Source organism: Ananas comosus, linkage group 6 (assembly GCF_001540865.1).
Source record: "Ananas comosus cultivar F153 linkage group 6, ASM154086v1, whole genome shotgun sequence".
Classification (NCBI taxonomy): Eukaryota; Viridiplantae; Streptophyta; class Magnoliopsida; order Poales; family Bromeliaceae; genus Ananas; species Ananas comosus.
The window spans coordinates 1388631-1406562 of NC_033626.1; the positions used below are offsets into that span (position 1 = coordinate 1388631).

General features: G+C 32.8%; 1 protein-coding gene across 1 annotated transcript; it reads right to left on the bottom strand.

Moving 5' to 3' along the window:
* On the bottom strand, positions 7932-17631 carry LOC109711726. The gene is made up of 12 exons (XM_020234919.1): positions 17289-17631; positions 16839-17097; positions 16625-16741; positions 15867-15967; positions 15490-15561; positions 13665-13746; positions 13473-13553; positions 12861-12899; positions 11980-12045; positions 10400-10549; positions 9238-9366; positions 7932-8317 (listed from the first exon to the last, which is right to left on the bottom strand). Exons 2-12 carry the CDS (start codon positions 17061-17063, stop codon positions 8297-8299), a joined length of 1083 nt encoding a protein of 360 aa, XP_020090508.1. The 5' UTR covers positions 17064-17097; positions 17289-17631; the 3' UTR covers positions 7932-8296.

A 17932-nucleotide genomic window follows, 5' to 3' on the forward strand; every position in this document is an offset into this window, starting at 1 on the left:
GTATTTAATCTGTGATTAACTAAATTTTTGTAACGGATTCTAAAAACAGAAACATATTTAAAAACATCAGGACTTTTATAAAGACAATATATGAAAATTAAACTTTATATAAAATATTTATAATTTACTATATTTACAGAGACATATATACAGTTAACCCTTTTTAAAGTACTATAATTTAATTTTAAATTTTTAAAAAATCGACCAAAATATTTTCATTTCCTTCGTCTCTTCTCTTCTTTTCTCTCCACGGTCGGTACTTCTAGAAATATTCTAGCTTAATTCTTTTTTTTTATATCTTAATTGTATATGTATATTATTTTTTTATTAGCTAGCTGTTGTTTTTTTTTTATTATAGCGAACTTAATATTTAAATAATTATATTGTATTTTTTTCCTTTTTTAGTAATAAAAGCATGTACTGATAAAAACATGCGCTGATTGAAAAAGGCACATCTGTTGCATTTAAGGGCTCCATAACAGCGCATATGGACTTCGATCAAACTCAATCCACAGAAGTTAAATCTATTGCTGGGCCTTTTACCGTTACGTTTATTCTGAATTGCAGTCTCATTCAACTTATTAGATTCATCTAATTCAGCTTATTAATCTTATAAACTTATTATTATGGAGCAGAAAGTTGGACTAATTTTAACTAATAATAAATTGCCAACAGTAACGACGATACTAAAAATATCTATCCACTAACGCATCCAACTATATAACATATACTTTTTAGAAAAATTAAAAATAATTGTAATATTATATGGCATCATTTTTATTTCAAAAAAAAAAAAGCTTATGTTCAAGCGCATTCTGTACTCATTTACCAATTTAGAAATAATAATTGAGTAGTATATAAATATCGTCGCCAATTGTTCTATACATTTATAATTAAGGCCGATTGATTCGATAGCGGAGATTGAAAATACTGACTGGCTGAAGAAAATGCAGTCTTCGTTAAAAGATTGCAGGAAGATTGCAGGAAGATTGCGTTAGGGGGCAGTAGAAAAGTACGATAAAAAATATCATATTTCTTTTCGTATGTAATACTGCGTTCCGTATATCACAATGAGGGGCTGTTTGGTTGCATGCATTTGTAACTGCAGTGCAGTTACAAATGCATGTAAGCTCAATTCCTGTGTTTGGTTTAATGCAGTTGAGTCCAACTGCGGCAGTTGCAATTGCATAAGAAGGTCTAAATACTGTAGTTGGAACTACATCCAAATTGGCTGCAGTTTCAATTGCAGCAGTTGATAAGAAATAGAATCACCAACAAATTAACAATAATAAATAAATTATATATATATATATATATATATATATATATATGGATAAATAAAAATACTTATAAATATACTCATACTAATAAAATTTTTTAGGCTATACAAGTTTGTTGCAAAAAATTAAATTTTTTTAAATTAATTTTATTCAAAATATAAAAAATATAAATTTTTTCTAAATTTTCATAGAATATGATTGTGTTTGTCAACTTAATTAGTTTTAATTAATTATAATTATTAAATTTGAAAAAAAAGAGAATCGTGTAAATTTTTTAAATTTGATTTACATATTAAAATTAAATAAATTAAAAATTTTAAATGTGCCCATTCATAAGTTGAAGAGTTATTGAAAAATATAAAAATATTATATATATCCATTTATTTATTTATAGATAGTAAATTTAAATGATTAATAAAATTATACAATTATTTTATGTATAGTGAAGATAATCTCACCACTCTATCTAAAGAGATGATAAGATTCACAAATGCAACTATCAGCTTCAAATTATCAAACAGAAAAAATGCAACTGCAACAGTTGCATCTACATAAAACCAAATAAACCATATGTAATTACAACTGCTGCATTTTCAGCTGCATGCATTTTTAACTACACTGCATTTACAACTATATCGAACCAAACGGCCCCTGAATATAATATATTTTCTGTAATCCCATCGGAAAATACAGAAATATATTTCTGTATGTTTTTGCCCGAACTTTATTTTATCTTTATTAGAGTTAAATGGGCCTCAGAATTAAATGAGCTTGTAATATGATCTTGTTATGGAATTTTCAAATGGGTTTCTTTTCACATTATGAATCTGGCCCAGCTTCTTCGAGGCCTAGCCCGGTTCGAGTCGGGCCGGTTTTGTGAGCATTGATCCGATCCGGCTAATTATTAAGTCCAAAAAATAATCCTTTTACACTTTCTCTTTTAACATTTATTTGGTTCTTGTACAATTTAATCAAATCTAGTCACAAAAACAACTTAGAAAACACATTTAAATTTATTTTTGGGGAGGGTTTTCTTAAAAGGATTTTTCTTCAAGTCATGAATCTGACCCATCTTCTTCGAGCCCAAGCCCGGTTTGAAACAGGCCAGGTTTCGTGAACCTCGATCCGATCGTATACTCTTATAAGTATAGAGATTTTTGTACCCATTAGTCGTTTTTGATGATGGAGCTTCTGAATCAACAATTCGTGCTATATATATATAGAGAGAGAGAGAGAGAGAGAGGAAGTAGGCTTACTATACTCTTATAAAAGTATAGAAATTTTTTTACTCATAAGACGTTTTTAATGATGAAGCTCCTGAATCGATGATTCGTATAATTAAATATAATTTAGAGCATTAAAGTATTTAGAAATTAAATTCCGTAATATTTCGAACGTATAATAAAATCTATCATGTAGGTACGAAATGAACGATCAAAATCGAACGATCCTTTAAACATACTGCTGATCAAAATCGATCATACATACACATATACATACATGCATATAGATATGTACATGTACATACATACGTACATATATATAAAAAGAATCGAAATTGGTTGAAATTTTGATAGAAAATTTTATTCATTATCTAAATAGAGATCTATAATTCTGATCATAAATTGAATAATTTGATCCTCTATTTTTAAAAAGTAATTCGGATTTGATCATTCATTTTATGCCCACTTAATGGACTTTATTATAATTTCAAAAATTACAAAATTTTTTTTTTAAAAGTTTAAAATACTCTATATCATATTTAACGATATGGATCATCAGTTTGGAAGGTCCATAAGTGAAAATAACTTATGAGTATAAAGAGCTCTATTCTCGATATAATAACCCTTCTCTCTCTCTCTCGTTCTCTCTCTCTCTATATATATATAGTAGAGCTACTATGCTATCAGAAGCATAGATGATCTGATGCTTCCGATTTTTTGGCCTTTAGATCAACCTTTTTAATTATTTCTAACATTTGGATTAATACTATTATCCTATGGGGGCCACTCAACTCTAAGGATACTACTCAACCCTAGGGGGTACCGCAATCATCCTAACCGTACAATTCTTGATCCAAGGATCAAAAAGTCGAAAGCATAAAACCCTCTATACTTCCGATAGCACAATAGCTCTGCACTATATATATATATATATATATAGAGTCCAGCTGGGATACTATCGATAGCATCAAAGGCTTGGTGCTATTAAGTTTTTCACCGTTAGATTTAACCATTTGATTATTTTTACCCGTTAGATTATACTATTCAACCAACTACCCACTCAACCCTAGGAGGCCCACATCATCCTAACCGCACATTTCTCAATGCAAGGGCTAAAAAACTAATAGTATCAATAGCTTGATGTTATTAATAATATTCCAGCCTAGTTCTATATATATATATATGTATCCATCTCAACTTGTAACCCACTACATTGCATCATTTAATTCCCAACCTACCAAGATTTACTTTAATTTGTAATGTAGTTGTTTAGACCCACCAAGTTGCATTTTTTTAGATGGTCCATATATACATTTTCATATTTTGTAGTACCAAAACAAACCAAATCAAGCTCCCATCTAGAGGCCTCTCACATGGAATTGAGGCATACCTAACTCCCATAATGCTTATCCCTACATCCAATCAAGTGGTATAATTCTTGATTGAAGTGGAAGCTGGTGGGCAAATAGGCATTTTAATTTAAGGGAAAACTTCAAAAACCCCCATGATTTCGCACTTTTTTACTTTAGTACCCTATGGTTTAAAGTGTATCAAGTTAGTACCATGCGGTTTCTCACTTCATCACTTTAGTACCCTATAGTTTAAAGTGTATCAGGTTAGTTAGTACTCTGTGGTTTTATTTTTGTATCAAAGTTAGTACCCTGTGATTTTATTTTTGTATCAAGTTAGTACCCTGTGGTTTTTAAACCACAGGGTACTTTTAAACCATAGGGTACTAAAGTGATAAAGTGCGAAACCACGGAGTACTGACTTGATACACGTTAAACCACAGGGTACTAAAGTGAAAGAGTGCAAAACCACAGGGTACTAACTTGATACACTTTAAACTACAGGATACTAAAGTGAGAAAAAGTGAAACCACAATGGGGGTTTTTGAAATTTTCCCATAATTTAATCAAATTTGCTTCGAAGATTTCAATGTAGTAATCTATAGCTGTACATCTGTATCTGTACATATACATTATTCTTTCTAAATTTGCCACATGTCGACGTTCTTTTTATTGTTGGGTGTGGACTCCATCTTGAACCGGCAATGTTCTCTTTAAAATCGAAATACCCCTATTGATTTTAGAAACTTCTTTAAATATTCCTTTTTTTAAGGGTTTACTAATGGGATCGAGTTTTAAAACAGTATTTTGATAATTTTAAAATAAGTTTATAAATTTTAAATAGTTATAAGGGGGGTAAATGAGCAAAAGCCTCCCCCCCTTTTTTTTTTATTGGGGTTAAGAGTTTAGGAGGTGGGTCCATGATGGACCCGGTCCGGGCAACAATTACTCAAAATTGAAGGACCGGTGCATGCTCCCGTGAATGGAAACAAAAGGCTGAGTTGTCACGCAATAAGGTGACAACGACGTGCACCTCTCTTCCCCGTCCTTTTCGTTCCGTGGACCCGGTCCACAATATCGTATACACTTTTATTTTCTTTTTGAAATCACCATCACCCACCACAATTTTATATTTTAGGGAAAAACATTTTCCAAAATTATTTTCATTTAGGGGTTGTTTGGTTGTATACATTTTCAACTGCACTGCAGTTAGAAATGCATGCATCTATTAAATTTTTATTTGGTTTGGTGTAGTTAAGCCTAACTGTTACAGTTGCATCTGCACGAGAAAACCTAACTTCGGCCGGAGTCGGCTCATGCATTAAAAAAATAAATAAAGTGTGATCTTTTTTCATAAGCTTTTTTTTTTTTTCCTCTAAGAATAATTATTCATGAAATCTGCTAGGATTTAATTATGTCTGCTAGGGTCAATGAATTTTTTTATATGCTTCTCTTTTTCTTTTCTTTTTTTTTTTAGTTTGCTAGTTTAATAATGTTTTAATTTGTTTTGACCAAATCTATAATATATTTACATCTAAAATTCATTAAATTCATACATAATTTTACAATATATAAATTATATATAGATATAAAAGCCTTAACTAATAATTAAAATATTATGCTTAGAAGAGGTAATCTCATATTTCTATCTAAAAATTGACAGAATTTACAAATACAAATATCAACTGTAGACTAACAAACAGAAAAAATATAACTGCAACAGTTGCAACTATATAAAACCGAACAGACTAGATATAGTTATGACTGCAGCATTTATATAATTGCATGTATTTCCAACTATACTATTTTTATAAATATATCCAACCAAACGGTCCCTTATAGTGGTGTGAATTGAGTAGGGATGCCAAGGGGTTTGATTTGGAACGGATTTTTAAAAATTCAAACTCAAACCGACAACACAAACAGAAAGTCGAATCTAAATTTGACATATTTTAAAAATTCATATCTAAAATTAAACAAGGTTAAAAGTTCGAAATCAGAATATGATCATTTTCTTTATCATATTTTAGAATATAATAAATAAAATTTTCAAATACAAATTCTATATAAAATAAAACATTCACTTGTATTATATAACGCAAAAACTATTTGGATTCGGATCAGGTCCAGACATTCATATCTAAACTCGAATTTATCGAATTTTTATTTATTATATCCGTATTCGAAATTATATCTTTGGAAACAATGTGAGATTTCCGTACCTTTTAGCATTCCTAGAATTGAGATGAGGGATTGAGATGAGGGATAGCATAATAAAGAAAAAAAGCAAAATTTGTGTATAAATAGAGATTATAATAGATCAATTTATATATATGGTAGCTTACTAGTTATATATGGTTACTGATAAATTAATTAGAATAACTAAAAGGCTGCGTTTGGTTCGGGTATAAGTAAGAACTGCTAGTTCTAGGGATAGGTACAAGTTCAGGTATAAGCAGGAACTAGACCAATTTTGCGTTTGGATGAAATTGGGTTGTTCCTAGGAATAAGGTAAATAGTGTTTGGATGGTTAGATTGGAACAAGAGGAATAAGAGTTATAATTTGAAATTAAAATTATATTATGTAATTAATAGTAATAAAAATATTACTTAAAAATAAAGAAGAAATTAATTATTAATAATTAATTATAAATAATATTTTTTATTAATAATTAATTATAATTAATAAATTAATAATATGGATGATCTAATTAATAATAATAATTATTATTATTATTAATTATTAATAAATAATAATTATTATTAATTATTCTTATTAATTAATTATAAATAATAAATTAATAATAATATTGATTATCTAATTATTAATAATAATTAATATTAATATTTATTAATAAATAATAATTATTATTATTAATTAATTATAAATAATAAATTAATAATAATATCGATTATCTAATTATTAAGAATAAAAATTATTAATAATTATTAATAAATAATAATTATTATTAATTATATATAATTAATTATAAATAATAAATTAATAATAATAATTATCTAATTATTAATATTTAATTATAAATAATAAATTATTTAAATTATTTAATTATTAAAGTAATAAATAATGATTTAAATATATTAATTAGATTAATTAATAATTTACTGCCATTAAAATTAAATTTAGATTTTAATTAATCTTGTTCTCATCTAGGAACAAGCTTGTTCCAGAAAACGGGTGGAACAGCAGTTCCAGCCTTATACCAGCTAGTTCCAGATTCCCGGGAACTACTGTTCCCGGAAACCAAACATTGCGTTTGGGAACAAAGGGGGGAACAAGGGCTTATTCCCCCCCTTGTTCCCGAACCAAACACTACCTATAGGGAATTACATGACTATAATATCGATTACAATTTTATTGTCATAAAAATAAAATAATGGAGGTCCAATCCAATAATCCAATTAAGGGTAACAGGATAAAGTTAAATAATATGAAAAAAAAACTAAAATACAGTAAAGCTTTTGTAAATTGCAGCTTTTTACTTTTCCTTTCCGATTGTTAAAAACTTACATTTTATTCACTCAAAATTTCAAGTTGATATATTTAACTCCCCTTCATCAAAATTTCGTCACTATTTCATTTTTTTTAATTTCTATAAAAAAAAATTCTTAAAAATAATAAAAATATATTAAAAAATTAATTTTTTGGTAGAATAAATAAGAGTAATTTACTTATTTCGCCATTGACAGCGTAACTCGTGATAACATTTCTGAAATAATGTAGGTTTTTAAATGGCCAATTTGCATTAAAAAATCATTGATTTTGAGATTTTGCATTTTTATATTTTACAGATTTGATCTGAATTTTTAATAAACTGAATAATATACCCTTATTCTTCTATCTCTTTTTTTTTTAAATTTCCGCTCATCTTTTTTCCGACCATCTTCTTCCTCCTTACTGTTTCTTCCTCTCTTTCTCCTCCCACTTTTTTCCTTTTTCCTACTCCACCCCGACGCCAGCGCCGCGCTCCTCTCTCTTGCTTCGTCCACACCTCCGCCGAAGAGGTTTTATTTATTTTTCTCTTTTGCGCGATAAAGCTGTTTTTTTTGACACATCTCTATATCTTCATGATCTCTTTATTCCGAAACTTTAAACAACTTATGAGCCCATTATTGTTCCTGTTGTACACTATCAATGACTGTGCTGCATGTCACAATTTACATTGCTTTAGAAGTTACAACAATCAGTCGCACCAGCATCACAAGCTGCAACAAAAGTTGCAGCAATGAGCAGGTGCAGGTAATTGCGAATGCGACGTCGTGGCACGTACAACATACCTTCGCATTTACATCTTTTGGCTTGCGAAGTTCCTCTCTATGATGAACTGCCTCGGCTAAGAGAGAGAGAGAGAGAGAGAGAGAGAGAGAGAGAGAGAGAGATTTCCGGCGTGGCTTTTTGCGAGATTCTTCCTGGGGCTTGTCGTCGTCAGTTAGCAGCTATTATTGACTGTAAGAAATAAGAACGAAATAAAAAGCTCAGTGGTCTTGAAAACAGTACGAACAGACGACGAAAATTTATCCTCAAAAACTGGGAGGTTAGGCTCTCAGAAGGTCAGAGGCCTAGTTTCGAAGGGCTTTATCTAAAATACACCACTTTTTTTTATACTACACAAGATCTAGAAATTCAAAAGCGCTTAAAAGGTTCTCTCATCTCTCATGATTTTAAACTGGCGGTTACGGTAGCCACTGCAGGAGAAGCATAGAACTGCAATTTTCATCGCCATTTCAAAGCATCGAAGAAGGGAAGACTACATCCGTTTACAGTTTTTTGGGCTCTAGATCATCATTGTGGGTTAAGAAAGCAACACATTAACAAACAAGGAGCAACACTGCTGAACCTCAAGAACTGCAGCAAGTCTCAACCATTCCGATTTCAAGCCCAGCTTTGGGAATGTGTTTGCTGAACACGAACTGCCTTTAATTCCGTAATGCTCCGAGAGTATTTGGAAGCACTTTAGAGCACTTCAGAGCTCCTCTTCGATGCTATGAGATGTCCATGAAAACATCCAATAGAGAAGCAATTTACCACATGCTTAACAAATTTATTTTTAACATCCCGCGGGTGCAGGCTCCAAAGCAATTTTCAGGTACTTTGGAAGCTTCAGATCATTACAGTGGTTACATTTGGTGAATAAATTCCCAGACCATGCCTTAAGGCTGCAATAGTCAGGTCTAGATGGTCTTTAGGTCAGCTTTCTCCTAACGATTTGGGCAGGTCAACAATCAATACCAATCAAGCTAATACTGAGCGAAGAGGTCAGGAATTTATGAGCAGGATTTGAACTCTTTATACTCAATTGCCTGGAGTTCAGACTCATAGCAGTTTTGGCCATGAATGTATGACAGAAAGGGAGGAGAGTTACTCACAGCGTTTAGAAGCTTGAGAGCAGCAGAGCGAGTAAACTTTCTCGCAAAGAGGAAGCAGGGGGCTGGTCTTCCTTTGCTAGTGCACCATTCCCTCCTGTACTCTGTTTCATAGTTGATATTGTCTATATCCTGAAACAGAATGCGAAGGGAGTCACCACTCTCAAACATCAGGATACAGCCTGATTCACTATAGCCTAAAAGAATCATTACGGTACTAAATTTTATCGAAGTAAATAAAATTTCTTAGATTGATCAGGTAAGTGTACATTGAAGTTGTAAAGCTCTTTCACTTACATGTGGAGAGGATGTATAATTTATAACTATAGTATAGCCTGATCTGTTCTATAGCGTGTGAATGCCTCCCTTAGCTATCAAACTCTAAAACTACATTAGTTTCTTTTAATTCCCAATTATAGCAAAATGTCCAATAAGTCCACTAGCATAAAAAGTGGCTATTTATATTTATCTTTTCCCTATTTAGTCATTTACTTATTCAAAAGTTGGAAGTAAACTAACCTTTTCTTAACATTAACATTGCTTTATAGAAGTTTTTCCTAGTTTCTTGCTCATATAATAATTTAAGAAAAGTTTCCAAAACTCAAGTGAAAATCTAGATATACAAAAGAAAATTAGATTGGGCTCCACAAAAAATTAAAGAAAAAAGAAGAAGAAGAAGAAGAAGATCTTGGACTATGCCATGAACATTCTTCTCATCCCTTCACCACCAAGTCCAAATGTAAAGGAGGGAACTTTTTCAGAAGAAAAAGGGGTATTCATGCATCAGTGTTAGTGGTTTCTTAGGCATAATCACAAGCACCAAACAAATATACTTTTCCTCATGTATGGTCATAATTCTACGGTGTCCCTTGTCCTTTCTATTCTTGCAAGAATGATGGCTCTTATACTTCTATAAAGATGAAACATGGCAATCATATGTACTTTTAAGTTTTGCTGTAACTTTGGCAACATTATTGTGCATCATGCTACCGGGATGATTCAAAATTCAGTCCACCAAAGTGGCGGAAAATGACACAGAATGAATATGAAATCATCGGTGTCCACGATAATAGCAATTCTTGCATCTATCTTTTCCCATAGCACAAAAAAACTGATTGAACTGTGGAAGTTCACCGATGAAAATTTAGGATTCTTTTGTACATACCTTTATAGCTTTTATCAGAGCCGGAGTAGCATCTGAAAGTTTGTACATCACAGGATGCCACCCACGCCTTTCACGATCTTTAGAAGATGAAAGATCCCATGCACTATGAGTCACAGATCTTCGGGTAAGCTCCCCTTCAAGGTCATTATGCTGCATTATGAAACTGAATCAGTACCCTCCATTACGAAATAAAGCGCTTGGGTACACACAAAAACAAAAGGCAGTAAAAATACGAAAAAAAGGAGCCATTACAAGAAAAGAATATTAGTTTCCACTTTATTCATCATAAAAACAAGGGCTTTTTTTGCATTTAGCCCCCTCAAAACTTTTCTTTTTACAAATGGCCATAACAAATTTATATTTGCATAAATAACCCTCTCCTTGCCACATGAGCACTTAAATTGCGTTTTTAAGTTGAACACGGTGATTCAATTACTGTGTTTAAACACGGTGATTGGATCACCATGTTTCTTTTTGTATTTTTATCTCCCCTAAGTATTATTTATCAATATGGCGCTCACGTGGCAAAGAGAGGGCTATATATATAAATATAAATTTACTAGGGCCATTTGTAAAGAGAAAATTTTGAGAGGGCTAAATATGAAAAAAGCCCTAAAAACAAATAAAAAAATTAAACAACAATTATAGGTAACTGAGATTATAGTAACAACTACTAATTTCAGCAACGGTTAATACTTCAGAAAAAGGGGGCTCAACAGATCGAGGCTATTTCCACCGCTTCCCAAAATACTTATGGGTAAAGAACAACAGCCAACGTGTTCATAACTAGATCCGAGCACAAAGGGCCCTGACAAGTTGGATGAAATAACTACTAGTAATGTCAATCCAATCGGAAGCACAAAACTCTTCCTTTTGATTCTCAGATTGTAGCCCTCCTGTAGCTTGGAGCTTCACCATCTCCCAGATTATCCTGAAAGGAAAGGGTTCTCTACATGCCTGGTGGAAGTCCCGTTCAATCCTACCCGGTTAGTATCTCTCCCAGTAACTGGTGGTGAGCTCCTCATCTATTAGTAACAAATCAGCAGCTGGTGGTTCTAGCATATCCTTTAGATCCCACATGGGAAGTATAGTATTTCTTTTCATTTTGTATCTTCCTCTCTGATGTATGGTTTAGCGACAGTCAAGTATGAGGTAGCTCAGGCTTCTGGAGCATATCATTAGCCAGGATCAGTCATGGGAATCACAAACAAATTCGGAGTGGCCTGGTCGATCAACTTGTTAGTGAACCTTGATGCTTACTCAGGACCTATATTAGAGAATTTGGCTATAAAATTGTTTGCTTCAAGATCTTGTACAGTAGCACATTTGTGCATGATATTAAACCTTTGCAAGGTTACACATAATGTATTAAAACTTAATAATGGTATGACTCTATTATTAAGCTTGTCTTTTCACATGTTAAGTATCAGAAAAGAAAAGGTAGAAGGATTCAGCAACCAATAACAATGAAGGATTGAAGTCAATAGATTATACACAAGTTAAAGTAGAAGGATTTGGCAACCAGTAACAATGCAGGTTGGAACTCAAAAGATTATATACAAATGCAGAAGGAAACTTACTGCGATCAACGTCTGAACATAGTGCTCGTCTGGTATACAGTTATGTTCCTTTGATGCATCTACAGGCTAAACAAAGATGAAGACTTCCCCTTTTTAAGAAGTAATCTCATTTATAATAAATCACATAATGTTTCCAATTAATAATGAGATAAAAACCGATATAATTGCATTAAGGGACCAGTATAGAATGAATTTTTGCGAAGTACAAAAAAATGGATGAATTTTTTTTCCTGGAGTAAATTAAGAAATCAAGTCGGTGAGGTTTCACCAGAATAAATTATATTGGTATATTCTAAAGAAAGCTGAAAAGATCAACTTTGTTTGGAGTTAATTGAGAATTTGAGTAAACGAGGTCTTCCCAGAATAAACTGATCACATTTTTGGCATTGTTGCACATGCCAGACTGGACTTTCATTACTTGCACAATACTTTCCAGCATTTTAATATTTTGCAAGCATATGCAGAAGTTAAAAGCATTGGAATATTTGGTCACAAAGGAAGCATAGAGAAGTATTCTGGATATAACTTTAGTGATCATAGAGATTGAAGTGGCATGAGGTAGGAGTTGTAAAGTTAAAACAAATTAACAAAATAGTTAACTGTTTAATTTCAAACACTTCTTTATTATGCCAAGTTCACAACTACGTAAGTAATAACCAATGAAAATAGATCTCAAGCATCAAAATTTTATAATTTTGTTTCATTTGTTAAAAAAAAAATCCAAATGCTGATAATTTATTTTATAGCCTTTTATCATTTTTCTAATGCATTCGAAATTATTTTCTTATGAATATAAATATCAAACAAAAAAGTAATCTAGCAAAACATTGAAAGATACAAGACAATGGCACATAAATGTAGTCTCAGAAGCTATCACTTACAATAGGATGATCCCGCCAGAACTCTGGTAATGATCTCCTCTGCAACATCCATGGACGAGCAAATTACTAGAGTGAGACTACATTTGAAATTTTGAACCTTAACAAAGTCACAAATTAGTACTAAGTGGTATAAAATGGCTTACTATATTAAATCAACAAAAGATTGTCACAAAAAAGTGATCACCAAATCACACATTAATGGCTGGTCTTTCTTATCACTCACTATTAATCACAAGTTTTTACACATGTCGTCTTACAGATACAGTGCACACCAGAAATTTAGATAAATACACAAGATCTACCAGATCTACCATTAAATGACATCTATCTTTACAATGATTTGTATTATATGGCCGATGTGGCCAAGACAGGTCTATAGCAGATGACCAATTTCTGTAGAATATCTTATTGAAATGCATATTAGTTTGGGTATAGCTTTGATGATACAGGACGCTCATATTAGGTTTTGAATAGACATTTAGAGTTTAAAGACAATATCAGGTTCATGGTTTAAACATCAGCTATACGGCATAAAGAAAACTGAGCAGATCCAATATCACTATGAGATGCATATAAAGATTCTCCATATTGAAAATGATATTACAAACGTACCCTGCAATGCTTTTGAAATTCTGGGAACAATATATCATCAGCAACCACTACCTCAGCATGTTTTCTTATTAACACAGCCCACTACAGCAAAATCGCAAAAGAGCATAAAGTGAAAAAAGGTATACGATACTCTGGTAAAGGTAAAGAAACTCCTCACTTATATCTCTATCTATTAAGTAATGAATATAGTACCTGAGAACCTTTCCTCCAATTATGCACGGGAATTACAGGATGCATTCTTGGATTATATCGACCTTCTTTTGTATCCGCAAAACTGCTTCAAGCATTATATGACCAGATGCTATTAGAATCTAGTGTCCATTACACACACATCCAGATATCTCACAATGCATCTAGTACAATTAAATAGAAGGATACAAATAGAGAGCTTCGATAGCAAGTGCAGAGAGAGAATATCTACAAAAGACACATGAATTCAAGTCTGTGGCAAAACTGCTCCAAGTTGTCAAATGAGATTTATGATACTATATGGAAAATTAATTAAAACATGAACCCAACAATATTATGACGAAGAAGCAATCATGCCACAGAAAGTAGAACCAAACTAGCAACAAGACAAGAAATAGGTCTGAATTAGGAAAGAGGAGCCTATCAGCATCCCACCTGAGCCTGATAATGTGTTCATATATTGACAAAGCTGAATAATATGAGTACTTTGAAATTTTGAAACTAAATCTGATGCCTCACGTCAATCATAAAGTCCTTTTAATCAAAGGGATACATAAACAATTACGCTGGCAAAACTCATTAGCAGAAAATTCATTGGCTGATAATCTAGAGAAAATGAGCTTAGCAAAGTTTAATATTGCTTCAGTTTTCTGTCAGCAGAGTGTTCTCCCAAGATCCTCCTCAGTTTAGGTGGCAGCGATGCTCTCAATTGAGGTATATTAATGTATATTGATTAAGGAAGAGGATTTATGAAAACGACCATCATTGATCCTGATGGAAAATATAATTTGTTGAAAGTTTGAATGAGGCAGAGAGCTACTGTCTCCCAATAATTATTTGCAAAGTTAATAAAAATTATCTCTTTCACTACTAGTATATCTTTGATCTTAAATAAACTGAGCATTCTGTCAATAGCTGAACTGGTTTATTGTGTAGTATCTTATTAAGAATGCTTGGCAAATTCTGCTCCTTATGTTAAGAATGGCTTTCAAAGTTAGCATAAAGGAGGATTTTCACAATCCGTAAGTACAAATGGTGGATGTGATGGTTACATTAACAGAAGAATAAAAAAAAAAAAGGGATTTCCTTATGGCAAACTAGGCGTGAATAAAATTCTTCATTAAAATGCCACAAGCAGGAGTAAGATGCAGCTGTTTCTTAAAATGGCCACGGCAATTGTCACCAAGAAGAAAAGTAATTTGTATCACAAGAACCTTGCTTACAAGAAAAATTGAGAGATTTTACATATTGCATCAACAATAAGGCAAGTAAAGGAGGAAAACATTAAGGAGCTATAGGCTGATATGGTATTTAAATATCAAGCAAGGTAAGCATCTATGCAGGATATTTCTCTATCTTTGCTCAAATCATAAATGAAAAAAACCCACCGTCAGATTAAAAAAATGAGTGTGTTAAATAGCATCTTTATGATGTAAGTACATGGCTATCACTAGCATGTTGTCCTGCTAAACTTGAGAATCAGTCCAGACTCTATTATCGAATTTCTAGGACATAAGGATCTGAATTACTGGTACTATTAGCATTAGCAATTTAGCATGCTACCTTGGTAATCTTGAGATTATTCAGAAGACTAATAGAAATTTCTTTGAATAAATATCTATCTAGAATGCTAGTATCACAGACTACAGGAGTCTTCCCCACACCCCCATCCCCCCAAAAACCAACCCCCCCCAGAAAAAAAGAAAAGAAAAAAGACTACTACAGGGGTGGGGGGAAAAATCTTAAATAGTACTAACTACGAAAATGAAGCGACAATGCAACAACTACAGAATAGAGGAAAACTAACATTAAAGCAAGAAAGAATTACCTGTCTACAAAGCTGGTCGATGTAGACATTATGTAGTTGTAAGTGTAGCTGAAGTTGTATAAAGGTATGCAGCTGTAGAGAGAAAAGTTACCAAGTTATATGGAGGCAGAAAAGCAGGCATGTGCTATGCAGTAAAGGCTACATAATCATCTTTCCATTGTGATAATATAGGTAAGTGTTTGATTGAAGAAACTGCTTGTAGGCTTTGGATATCGCATATAAGACAAAAACAAGTAATAACTGTCCTTCTGAGCGGTTAGTCAAATGGAAGAATATTCAATACAACCTCTTATTGACAACAGTTAATATGCTGGCTGGGGCTTTAGAAAAACTCAAACAATCACAAATCACAAGATCTTTGGTGATGCAAGTAATACCTGTCAGATAGAAAAACAAATCGTTCGTTGAAAGGATCCTTGAGGGCGTTTTTAAGCAAGATACGCTCTGCCGCAAGCATGCTTGATTCTCCCCAATCTACCTGAAACAGAAACTAGATTAAGCACTGACACAAAAATATATAAAGTTTATGTGCTTCTGAGAATTTTCCCCAGAAGCCACCTCGAATTCAACAATAGGTTACAAAAAACTGCCAGTTGTTTAGCTGAGAACTAATTAAACTGGTTGTCAGCTTGCTATACTATGGGAAGTCATATGCCATTTAAGCAACCTAGAGATTAATTCTTCTTCCCTTGACACTTGTGACGGAAATAATAGAAAGTTTGGAAATAGGAGCTTAATTGTGGTTAGCAACATCCAATAACAAATAAGAGGCTAAATTCTGAGACAATCATACAAATAATACTAGTAATAATTTCTACAAAAAACGTCGTACTATACTATACGTGATACGTCCAAAGAGAACGGGCTCTATATTGAGGGTTTCGAGCATATCTAAAGGAGGCATGGCTCTCAGTTTTCTTTGAAGGACTTCTTATACAGCATTCCAACGTCAATGGACTTGAACCAATTTTTTCCCCCTCTTTTGCATTCTTAGATACAACAATTTGCTTTGACAAAAATCAACATAAAGGCACAGCCGACGATTACTACGTGGATAATGTAATAGAATAGCAGCCGCAATGCACAACATGGATATAATAAATGGAACTCTAAATTAAGGAAAGAAGTCAGAGACCTGTACGCTGTTGTTAACCTGGCAATTGTAAAAGAATGGAGACCGTGTCGTGAACTCATTCAAAATAAATCCAGGCCTCGAATGTACATAGATCGAAAACCTACCCTGCTCCTCCCCCTACATAGCATCAAGAGTACATTTCCAAGTTCAAGTTCAACACACACATAGTAGAATTAAGAAGGTTTAATGCGTTTCAAGAAGCGAGAGTAATTACTCGAAAAAAGGCATCCCAGATCATTTCCAAGGGAAGCCGATTCCGCGCAATAAACAGAAACGCGATCTTCGGCTTTTGGACCGCCGGCGGCGGAACCACTACCTCAGGATCCGTGATCTGAATGAATTGATTCTGCAGCATCATTAGGCTTCCGACGCAGAAGCACAGCATAACGATGTACACAATCTTGCTCCGGCATCGACCCCGAGAACCCTTTCGCTTCATCCACTCTCGCCCCCTCTCACCTCCGGATCGCGATCTACTCATTCAAAACACATCAACAAAAGAAAACACGGAAACAAAAAAAAGTTAATAATCCCGCAAAATTGTTAACAAGAACACATAATCCATGCATTTCTCAGCAGATTTAGATCATCTAAGCGAAGAACAAAAAGAGAATCGCACCAAATTGTCATCAAGTAATCACATCAAACAGCATTGGGTAATTACCTCAATTTGTCGAGCAAATCCTCCAAAGAAGCTGATCTCGATCATGCTCATACATTTTGAAGCCCTAGATATAGCGAGAAACTAGAATTCGACGAAACCCACCCAAAGAAAAGGTAAAAATCGGCGATTCTTCACGGATTCCACATCGATCGGCGCAAGAAACGAATCAACATTGGGGATTTAAAAATTTCTCGAAGAGGAATTGGGATCTCGAGAATAATAAGGTAAAGAAATTGGGAAAGAGAGTTAAAAAAAAAAAAAAAAAATCTTTGTGGCAATAGAGGAGGCTTTTTTGTGAAGTCAAAGAAGAGAGGATGGTGAGATACAAATAGAGTGAGGAGCGAACATCAGAGCGAAGGGGATATCATATCTATAGAACGAGGACTTATTACATTACCCTGGTTTACCCATAAAATTTACGGGGATGCCACTGTACTTGCCTGCGCTGAGTGCAATGACGGTTAATAATAATAAAAATGTTTTTTTACTAAATTTTATTTTAAAATTTATTTTTTTTACTGTTTATAAATAATATTTTTTCTAAATTTTATTTTAAATAATTTTAAATTTTAAATTTTTAAATTTTAATTTTAAATTTCAAATTTTAAATTTGAACAAACAATTTAGAATTTAAAATANTATAG